This window comes from Melanerpes formicivorus, unplaced genomic scaffold (assembly GCF_026170545.1).
Source record: "Melanerpes formicivorus ecotype bairdi unplaced genomic scaffold, bMelFor1.0.p_v2 SCAF_158, whole genome shotgun sequence".
NCBI lineage: Eukaryota > Metazoa > Chordata > Aves > Piciformes > Picidae > Melanerpes > Melanerpes formicivorus.
This window is the reverse complement of record NW_027142510.1, coordinates 265,424-276,057: the sequence shown is the minus strand read 5'-3', so window position 1 is coordinate 276,057 and position 10,634 is coordinate 265,424. Positions and strand designations below refer to the sequence as shown.

Below are 10,634 nucleotides of genomic sequence, written 5' to 3'. Positions count from 1 at the left end.
TTCTGCATTCCTGTGTGGAGCAATTCCTTATCCCAGGTAATTTGCCCACAGATTGAGGAGCTCTGCCACAAGATCTGATGAGACTCACATTCCATGGCACTTGGTGCTCTCTTCCTGCTCTAGCCTGGCAGCTGCTGACAGCCAAGGTCATGCTGGTCTCAGGAGGGGACCCTTCTCCCCAAATGCTGCACTCCAGCACCTCAGAGCCTTTCATGATGCTTCTGCTATTCCTGGGTCTGGTTTGTGGCAGTTCAGTCCAGCTTCAGCCCCTCTGGTGCCAGGCACTTCATGGCACTGGTGCCTACCACATGGCTCTCAGTGCTCACTGAGCAGGCTGGTGGGGAGAGCAAATGGCTACTGCTGAGGCAGGACCAGTGCTGAATGGTCCCAAAGCCTAAAGCTTCCCATGTTCCAGAGCTGGCTTGGCTTTCCCACATGGAGATGCAAAGCTGAGAGGCACCAGGCATGTCCTGACCTTGGAGGTGTTGCATCAACAAGGGCACAAACTCTGTTTCCTGAGGCACCCATTTCCAGCCTCAGGAATCCTCCAGCTCTCTGGGAGGCACCAGCAGCTCCTCAGCCAAGCTCAGCACTGCTGCAGCCCCCTCCCTCCTCTGACTGCTGCTGTCTCCCACTCTGCAGCCCTTGGAGCTCCAGAGCTCTCCATCCTGGGGAGAGGCACCTCTGGGCTGGGCTCACTGAGTTCATGCCAGGTTGCCTGTGATGCCTTCAGCTCAGCCCTCCTGCAGAGACGTGCCTCCTGTCAGGGTCCAGCTCCCAACGGTGTTTTGGGTGACCTCCTCATGTTCCAGCCTTGTAATTCCCAGCAGGCTGCTGCTGGGGCCCATTATCTAGCTGGGCTCCTCAGCCCTCCTCTGGAATTTGCAGCCTCTGCACATTTGTGTGGCAGCAACCTGGGCATGGGGGATGGCTTTCATGAGCCGGTGTCTTGGCTGGGCCGTGGAGGCTTCCAGAGCCTGCAGAAGTCCCCTGGAGATGGCCCCAGCCCCAGGATCAGATACAGGAGGCTGTGTTTAGGGAAAAGACCTGCATGGCCAGCAGATTTTCCCCCAGATTGGTGGTTTCCAAGGCGGAAACAAGGCACAGCGTGGTCTGGCACCTCCCAAAGGCCGAGCAGCGATGGCTCCTCCCTTGCCAGGTGGCTTCTCCCCCCACCCCTTGAGCCTGTATATAAGGTCCCCTCTGAGCACCTTCAGCACATCACAACCCCCTCCAGCAAAGCAGGCAGCAAGCTGCACCTCCAGCTCCAGCACCTCTGCTCTTGACCAGAGTGACCCAAAGGCTTCAGCATGGGTAAGAGACTCTGCAGCTCCCCACAGCCACAGCAGCTCCAGCCTGGCTCCGGCTCCAGCCGCTGCCTGCAGGCTGCAGACATCCCAGCTGGGAACCCTCTTGGGCACTGGGAGCTTTGTGCCTCTGCAGCGCTGCAGGAGGGAGAATGGAGGGCCTGAAGGTTGGGGTTTCATCTGAGGAAGTCCACTGGGTGGGACAGAGTCTTCTGAGGAGAGAGCTTCTAGGAGGTGGACGTTTCTCACTTGGTTCTTCTCCCTTCAGACAGATGCAGAGTTCAGTGCTACGAGTACCCCACCTGCCCAGATGCTCTGAAAGGCAAGTCCTGCTCAGCCTCTCTTGGGGTGGGTGCTGTGTGGGGAAGAGCTCCATGGTAGAGGAGACCACCAGTGATGAAGTGGCTGTGCCGAGGGCCTTCCCCCACCAGTGATGAACCATACCCCTGTGGACATCCGCTGGGGGTGGTCTCTTCCCACTGATGGACCAGGGCTGCACAGCTGTCAGTGAGCAAGAAGGAAGGTTGTGGTGGCCAGAAAAAGAAGCTGAGTCCCACCTGAGAGTGGCTGAAGCTTTGCTTTTGCTTCCTGGGTGGTTCATGGCCTGGTTTAACACCAACTTTCTGTCCACCCAGCTCCTAGAGAGGAGGTTGCCTACGTGACCTGTACCTACCGGGAGACATGCAACGACCAGCCTGACTTCCTGGCCACTGTTGACCTCAACCCCAGGTCTCCAACCTATGGCCAGGTATCTGTGTCTCAGCTGCTGGGCTTTTTCCCTGGGATGGTGACCACTGCTGGCTCCGTGCTTGATTGTGCCTCCAGATTCCAGGCACTGGCTCTGCCTCGCTGTGGAAGATCAGGTTGCTCGACAGCCTCTCTGTCCTGCTGCTGGCTGTTGATGCCTTGCTCCTTCTTGTCTTTGGGCATCTTCCTATCTCATCCACACTGGCATGACTCTTGTCTCCTGCTGCCTGGCCATGCCCTGCCAGGACTTGTCTAGGAAACTCATCACAACTCAGCTTCTGCTTCTCCACTGGTGCTGTGCACAAGACAGGGACATTGTCTGCTCGGAATGGCACCTTCCTGCTCACCCTCTGCTCTCCCTGTCCTCCTGACTCTGCTTGAATCCTCTCCATCTCTGTGTCCTCAGGACAGATTGGCTCTGACTCACTTCCCAACTCATTTCCAGAGATTCTTGGTGCTGTGAGTGAGCTTTTGAGCACATGCTCTGAATCACTCTGCCAGGGCTGCTCAGCATGGGCAGTGGGCTCTAGTGCCCCAGCAGCTAGGGGTGGCCATCGCTGCACAGGGTTCACAGCTGCAGTGTCAGGGGTTCAGTTCCACTCTGCACCAACCTGTCTGCTCCCTCCTCAGTGGGAAATGGGCAGTGACCTGTCTCTGAGGGCTGCAGACAGGTTGACTACATCAGGGCTGATAGAGGACCTGATTGGCTCATTACTGCATACCTGTGAGGACAATGCACTTTCAAGGCACTATTGGCTTCACCACTCTTTGAACTCCATTGTTGGGAGGAGTCTGCAGAGCAAAGCAGCAGCTTTCTCAAGATGATGATCCTAGCCAGGATCCCTTTCCTGGCATGGAATTCTTGACAGCATCTCCACCTTTCCCAGGGACACAAAGGGCAGCGCAGGAGCAGTGCTCTCCTCCCTCAGGCAGTCCCAGCTACAGCCCAGTGGAGGTCACCAAGGCAGAAGCATCTACCAGCAATCAGGGTCCCCATTTCTGCTGCCTCCCTGTGTGAACTCAACTCTCTCTTGGCTGCCTAGGTGATCCACCGCCTGCCCATGCCCAACCTCAAAGACGAGCTGCACTGCGCGGGCTGGAGCGCTGCCTGCAGCTGCTCTGACAGTGCCACAGCGAAAAGGACCAAGCTGATCCTCCCCTCTTTGATCTCCTCCCGCATTTACGTGGTGGATGTGGGCTCACAGTGCCGGGCCCCCAAGCTCTGCAAGGTATGCCTGAGGTGATCCAAAGACAGCTTTCTGAGAAGGAGTTGGGAACTGGTCCTTCTGGAATAACACCAAGGGAAGAAGGCTTCTCTCTTCGTCTTCCTTCCACACTGATTTGAGAGAGCTGAGTTTCCTTCTCAGCTTGCTCCTTGCCACACCAAGGAAGGCTCCAATCATTGCTGTGCTCCTTCCTGTGGGGCTGTTGAGTTCAGAGGGGGTTTGATCACTGGAAGTCACACAACACCTGCTCCCCACCCAAATGGGGAGGGGGACAGGCAAGGGACTATGTGTCAGGTGCTGCTGCAGTCTGCTCTGTGTAGAGGGAAGCTAAGAGGCTCTCTGACCCCTGCAAGGAGAAGCAGGTCCCAGGAGTGTGAGCTCTTGGGAAGAAAGCTCCTGAAAGTGTCAGAGAGTTCTAGAAGTCTCTGGTGGCCAAAGGCACTGCTGGGGAGTGTGGAATCAGCTGAGCAGTTGGAGGCTGAGCTATGTGTGTCCAATTTTCCAGACAATTGAGCCAGTGGATGTCTTCTGGAAGTGCAACAAAGGATACCTGGCTGTGGTCCACAGCCTGCCCAATGGGGACATCCTGATTGCCAACACAGGGGATGCAGCTGGCCACGGGAAAGGTGAGTTCTGGAAGCCTTCCAGCAGGGGACTGACTGCTTGGGATGAGTGTGATTTGAGAGCAATCCCCTCTTGCACCCCAGGTGGATTCATCGTGCTGGATGGAGAGACCTTTGAGCTGAAGGGCAACTGGGAAAATGAGTGTGAGGCTCCCCCAACTGGCTACGACTTCTGGTACCAGCCACGCCACAACGTGCTGATCAGCTCCGCCGGAATGGTCCCGAGGCGAGCAGGACGTGGCTTCAACCCTGATGACCTGAAGAAAGGTGAGGGAATGTGGTTGCAGGTGCTGAGCCACAGCTCCCCGAGGTGCTGGCTGTGAGCTGAAGCCACCAGAGGGAGGGGACAGGCAGAGTCCTCCGCAAACCATCTGAGAGCTACAGGGGGGGCAGCATCTGTCCCTACGGCAGGCTGGTGCCAGCTTCTCCTGCTGCTCCCCGAACCGCTGCAGCTCCTCTGCTGCTTTGGCTGCTCGCTGCCAGGGCTCTCCCTGCCTGGGGGCATTTGGGGCAGGGGCTTCTCCAGGGCCTGTCTCCAACTCTTCTCAGCTGCTTTTCCTTTTCCTCAGGGGTCTATGGGCGCCGCCTGAACGTGTGGAACTTGTCCTGCCGCAGCCTGACCCAGTGCTTTGACCTGGGGGAGGACTCTCTGCCCCTGAGTGTCAAATTCCTGCACAACCCTGAGGCTGCCGAGGGCTACGTGGCCTGTGCCCTCAGCGGCATCATCTACCGCTTCTACAAGTGCGAGGTGAGAGCTCTGCAGCCAGGGCGAGCTGCAGAGGGAGGAGCATCAGGAAGAGCTCTGGGGGAGCAGACAGGCAGGAGGAGGGGCAGGGAGCTCCTGCAGCGCTCGGGGCTCAGCAAGCAGCATCACTCCTGGTGCTTTGTGTTCCTTGTGCAGAGGGAGAACTGGGCAGTGGAGGAGGTGATCCGGATCCCAGCCAAGGACGTGACAGGATGGATTATGCCCAAGATGCCAGGTTTGTGTGCCCCCAGCTGCTGCTTGCCTTTTCCTCCCAGAGCCTTCTGCCCCAGCCAGAGCCTGAGCCCCGCAGCAGGTCTCCTGTGCTCGAGGCACGACCCCCAGCATGGTGGGGAGGGAAGGCAGCTGGGGCTTGAGGCCAGGCTCGTGTCCTGCTGCTGCCTCCTCTGGAGCTCTCTGTTGCCGTGTTCCAGCCTTCACCACGGACCTCATCCTCTCCGTGGATGACAAGTTCCTGTACCTCAGCAACTGGCTGCACGGAGACATCCGCCAGTACGAGCTCTCCAAGCACTGCAAGCCCCGGCTGGTGGGACAGGTGAGGCAGCAGCAGCAGCAGGGTTTGCACTCTGGGCCTCCTCAGCAGCATCTGCTGCTGGGGGGGATGAGAAGCCAACCTGCCTCCCGCTGCTTTGCTTCCAGGTCTTTGTAGGAGGCAGCATCCTCCGAGGAGGACCTGTGACTGTGTGCAGAGATGAGGAGCTGAAGTGCCAGCCTGAGCCCTTGGTGGTCAAGGTGAGTTCTGCAGCCTCCTTCCCTCTGGGCTCCTGAGGCTTTGGCTCTGCTCTCACAATCCTCTCTCTGGGCTCGGTCTCCACCGTGGGGCCCCTGTGTCTGCAGTGCCTGTGAGCTGCCTGGGGCAGGGAGGGAAGCAGGAGCTGTGCTCTGCTCCCTGCTTCTCCTCTGCTGGGTGGCTCAGAGGCAGGAGCCAGGAACATCTTTGCCCTCTCTCGTGCCTTCAGTGCAAGAGGATCTATGGTGGCCCCAGCAAAATGCAGCTCAGCCTGGATGGCAAGAGGCTGTACGTCACCAACTCCTTCTACAGCACGTGGGACAAGCAGTTCTACCCCAACCTGGTCAGGTAAGACTTCTCTGGGAGCAAAGGGGCCTCTTCTGGGTGGTCTCTGTCTGGAATGGGAAGGGAAGGGAGCCTCTCCCCTCTCCCTGAAGCAGAGGAGGTCTCAAGGAGAAATTCCTCATGCTGGGGAGGCAGCAGGAGGGTGAAGGGCAGGGTCTGCTGGCCAGGCCCCTCTCTGCTTCTCTGCGACGGCTGCGCTCTTGTCCCCTCCCAGGGAAGGCTCTGTCATGCTGCAGATCGATGTGGACACGGAGAAGGGAGGCCTGAGCGTGAACAAGAACTTCCTGGTGGATTTTGGCAAGGAACCCAATGGGCCTTGCCTTGCCCATGACATTCGCTTCCCCTCTGGAGATTCCACCTCTGAAATCTTGGCCTAGACACCAGCTGACACACTCCCTGCTTCTCCCTCTCCTGTAGTGCAGCCATTAGGGAAGAGTGTGGCTTAGTTGGCTTTGGGGTCCCTCTTAGTTGCTGGAGTCTCAGTTTCTGCTACCATGAGCTGGAGCAGCTCTGGGTGAGGGCTTGGAGCAGCAGAGCAGGGAGCAGCGACACACAGCCTGTTCTCAGGCTTCTTCTCAATGCAAAGCCACCCCTGGGCCTGATCCTCAGAGCAGGGCCCAGGGCAGGTGTCAGGCACAGAGAGGTGCAGGACACAAACCAAGTTCTGTGCCCAGCTCTTCTGAGCTGTTGTTCCTCAGCCAGGTCCTTCCTGCAGAGCCTGCCCCTGGCACGAGAGCCCTCTGGGCTCCCCTCCCCCATGCTGGGGTCGATGTGCCACAGCCACAGGCGTGGGGAGAGCTTTGTTCTGAAGAGAGTTGCCTGCTCCCTGGCACTGCTTTGCTCTGGAGTTCTGCTTCAAACACCAATAAAACTGCCTTGCATCAGCTGCAGCTTCACGTCTCTTCCTTGGAAGCCTTTCAGAGCGATTTCAGAGGCAAGCAAAAGCCACAGTGCTCAGCGACCCCCCCAGGGGCTTGGCTCCCCCAGGACCCTGCAGCAGTCCCTGCTGGGCTTCCTCGAACTTCCTCTTGGCCTTTCCATGGTCTGGTTTTGGATGGGCTCCTGTAGAACATGGTTTACAGTGAAACATGGCAACCTTCTGTTCTTTTTCTGCCCCAACCAAACCTACCTTGTGCAGGCACCTGGGGCTGGCATCACCCAAAGCGACCTTTTGGTTATAGCAGGGCTCTAGGATAGGTGAAGGGTTGGAAGGACACAGTGAGTAGACACTCCAGTGCAGCTCCTTATGCTTGTTACCTGGTGGGGTTGGTGCTGGTGAGAACATTGGTTCCAGCTTGGTCCATTCACATAGACAGCATCAGTTTAGCACAGCTGAGGTACCGCAAAGTCAGGGATTTCACCCAAAACACTGCATACACTTGGGGTGGTGGTGGCAAAATGACCTCAGTCCTTCCAAAAGCTTCTTTGCTCTTACTGAGTTTTTCACAAAGATGTAGCTCCTTGAGGTGTAGCTCCTTGAGCTGTAGCTCCTTGAGCTGTAGGTCCATCTCCTGCTCCTCCCACACTGCACAGGGTTTCCCATCCCAGCCACGCAGTGTCAGCCTGCACAGAACAGCAGCTGCTGGCTACCCAAACCCTGCTGCAAGTCCACACAGCTTCCCTTTGTCTTGAGCATCTTCACTGAGCTGCAGCTTGCAGCCAAACTCAGCAGCAGTCTGGAGGCTGCAAACATTAGGACACAAAGAGGATTCCCTCTAAGTTGTAGCCTTTATCATATTTACCTGGGAAGGAAGCAGCTTCCTTCACTGCCACACACTGCTGCAGCTCTCTGGTGTATCACGATGGCTTCAGTGTGAACCTCCAAAGCTGCTTTCTTTGAGCAGCCTTCTCAGGGACATCCCTGCTGCTGAGGTGGCTTTGCTCTGAGCCCTGGAGGTGGTGGAGTCACCATCACTGGAGGTGTCTAGGAAGAGACCAGATGGGGTGCTTGGTGCCTTGGTTTAGTTGATTAGATGGTGTTGGGTGATAGGTTGGACTTGATGATCTCAAAGTTCTCTTCCAACCCAGTTTATCCTATCCTATCCTATCCTATCCTATCCTATCCTATCCTATCCTATCCTATCCTATCCTATCCTATCCTATCCTATCCTACCTTCAGACCCTCCTCCTCTCCACTGGCCAGCTGACATGCCCAAGCTTCCAGCAGCTCTCCAAATGTGCTTTATTCCTGAGGTTTCATGAGGAGCTGAGGTTGTCCTTAGACTGCTCTGCTCATGAAGGTGCCAAATTCTCCTCTTGTGACTCATAGCTACAGGACTGGAAAGCCTGGGCCTGACCAAACATGGCAACAGCAGAATCTGTGACTGCTTTGTTTTGCCCTGGGTTTCTTTTTCAGAGGAACTTCCCATTTCCCTTCCCCTTCCAGATAGCAGCAGAGGCAAGAAGTAATCCCAGCTGATATTCACATGATCACAGGGTGTTAGGGGTTGGAAGGGACCTCTGGAGATCCTTGAGTCCAACCCCCCTGCCAGAGCAGGAGCATAGAATCCAGTGCAGGTTGCACAGGAACACATCCAGAGGGGGCTGGAAAGTCTCCAGAGGAGACTCCACAACCTCTCTGGGCAGCCTGCTCCAGGGCTCTGGGAGCCTCATGCTGAAGAAGTTCCTCCTCCTGCTGAGGTGGAACCTCCTGTGCTGGAGTTTATATCCATTGCCCCTTGTCCTGCCCCAGGGTACAGCTGAGCAGAGCAGAGCTCTGTCCCCTCTCTCTTGACACTCAGCCCCCAGATCTTTATAAACATTTATTAAACCCCCTCCCAGTCTTCTCTTCTCCAGAAGAAAAAGCCCCAGGTCTCTCAGCCTCTCCTCATTCAACTCTTGGCAGAAGAAGACCTGCCCACCTGCTTTACTCCCCTCTCATCTGCAGGCTGCAGCAGAGGGGTACTGAGGTCTCCTAACCCTCCTGAGGGCTTCTTGCTGAACTTCTGCAGCATTTGCTCATTCTGGAGGTCAGAAGCTGGGCTGAATAGGTGGAATTGCACCCAGTGTGGATGTGACCTTTGTGTTCTAGCAGGACATTGCCAGGAAAATCAGGATGCAAATGGAAGTTTCTGGCTGGTTCTTCAAGTGTTTTGCAGAGGATGTTGCAGAGACTGGAGAAGGGCTTTGATTGGGCTGCTTCACCACAGACAAAAATGAGTCCTTGGAGAGGAACCTGAAGTGTTTGGGGACCTGCCCAGTGGGTGCAGTCCTGGCTTTGATTTCACAGAATCACAGAATGCATCATGTTGGAAGAGACCCTCGAAGGCCATCTTGTCCAAGCCCCCTCCAGTCAGCAGGGACATCTCCAATTGGATCAGGTTGCTCAGGACTCTATCAAGTTTGACCTTGAATATCTCCAGGGATGGGGCTTCTCCTTTGGGAGAGAAAAGTCAGCTTGGTTCCTTTTCACCTGTGATAAGATTGGAGTCTGGTTTGCAGCGCTGGTGGGGACTGAAGAAGAGCTGCTGATACCCATCTTGAAGCAGAGGCATGGAAGAGGAGCAAAAGCAGGTCCTGCTGGCCCTTCCTCCCCAGCTGCGTGGTGCTGCTGCTCCTCCCATGCCAGATGGAGCAATGGAGCCATTGTGGGAGGGCTGGCTGGGAGGAGCTGATCCACTGCTGCCCAGGTGACTCAGGGTCCATCTCCCCAGGGATGCACAGGGCAGCACCCTTTGGTGGGGCTCGGAGTCACTGCCTGAAATCACAACCTGAGGATGTGGCTTTCAGATGGGCTGCTCCAGTTGTAGCTGTGGGCTGTGGTGGGGAAGGGTGATCCCAGTGCTGCCACCCTGCTCTTGGCCAGAGCTTTATGCCCTCTCCCCTGGGACTTCCAGGGGGGGTGTTCCAAGTCACTTGGCCACTTCAGAGAGGTCAGAGGAGTGACACCCAGAAAAATGATCCTCTGCTTTATTCTCTCCTGAGACTCTTTGCCTAAACCACCTCAGAACTTTGTGACCTCTGGAGTCCTGTGTTGAAGGCACTCAAAAGAGTTTATCTCCAGCTTCAGAATGAACATTTACAGCTCTAATTTATTCTGATCACCAGTGTTCAGGTGCTGCTAGCACAGGGGGTAAAAATCCAGCTCCTGAACAAAGGTAGAACTTCAGCTGGGAGCTCTCCACATCACAGCCACAGATGTGCCACCAAACATCAGCCCTCACAGAGGGTCCCAGTGCAGCAAGGCTCGAAGAGGCTGTTGCATGAAGGTCTCCTTTACTCTCTGCCACTTGGAGGCTCAGGGGAGACCTTGTTGCTGTCCACAACTACCTGAAGGGAGGTCGTGGCCAGGTGGGGGTTGGTCTCTTCTCCCAGGCAACCAGCAGCAGGAGGACACAGCCTCAAGCTGTGCAGGGGGAAGTTTAGGCTTGATCCTAGAAAGAAGCTCTTCCCAGAGACTGCCCAGCGGGGTGGGCTGCCCAGGGAGGGCGGTGGGGTCAATGTCTCTGCAGGGGTTTAAGCAAAGCCTGGATGAGGCACTCAGTGCCATGGTCTGGTTGATTGGTTAGGGTTGGGTGATCAGTTGGACTTGATGATCTTGGAGGTCTCTTCCAACCTGGCTGATTCTATGATTCTGTGATTCTGCCTGTCTCTGGCTGTGTTCTCCACCATCACACCCAACCTGAGCAATGAGCATCACCACTCCAGGGTGGTGGAATGGAGGCACCAAGTGTTGTGTAGCTGTGTCATCGAGGACAAGGAACAAGCTGATACCCCTGAGTTTGGCTTTCCTGGTCTTGAGTGGTGGATAGGAGAACAAACTCTTCAGCTCTCAAGCTGTGTAAGATGCTTCTGGGAAGGAGATGGAATCTGGAGCAAGATGCATGGAAGAGGACTTTGGGATTAGCCTGCAGTGGTTGTGTAGGCAAATACCAAACAGGCTCTGAGAAAGGA

General features: G+C 56.1%; 1 protein-coding gene across 1 annotated transcript; it reads left to right on the top strand.

Annotated features, from left to right (window-relative positions):
• The first annotated feature begins 1,210 nt into the window (after nucleotides 1–1,210).
• LOC137457026 (methanethiol oxidase-like) lies at nucleotides 1,211–6,625 on the top strand. Its single transcript, XM_068168776.1, has 12 exons — nucleotides 1,211–1,314; nucleotides 1,576–1,629; nucleotides 1,943–2,055; nucleotides 3,098–3,283; nucleotides 3,786–3,906; nucleotides 3,988–4,170; nucleotides 4,473–4,651; nucleotides 4,805–4,883; nucleotides 5,080–5,201; nucleotides 5,306–5,398; nucleotides 5,626–5,744; nucleotides 5,956–6,625. The coding sequence occupies exons 1-12, from the start codon at nucleotides 1,311–1,313 to the stop codon at nucleotides 6,116–6,118; spliced, it is 1,416 nt and encodes a 471-aa protein (XP_068024877.1). The 5' UTR covers nucleotides 1,211–1,310; the 3' UTR covers nucleotides 6,119–6,625.
• The last annotated feature ends 4,009 nt before the right edge of the window (nucleotides 6,626–10,634 follow it).

Excerpts from the sequence above, each read along its gene's own strand:
- LOC137457026 (XM_068168776.1), top strand. Across the intron at positions 1,630-1,942 it reads CTGCCCAGATGCTCTGAAAG|CTCCTAGAGAGGAGGTTGCC; the intron begins GCAAGTCCTGCT and ends CTGTCCACCCAG. Across the intron at positions 4,652-4,804 it reads ACCGCTTCTACAAGTGCGAG|AGGGAGAACTGGGCAGTGGA; the intron begins GTGAGAGCTCTG and ends TTCCTTGTGCAG.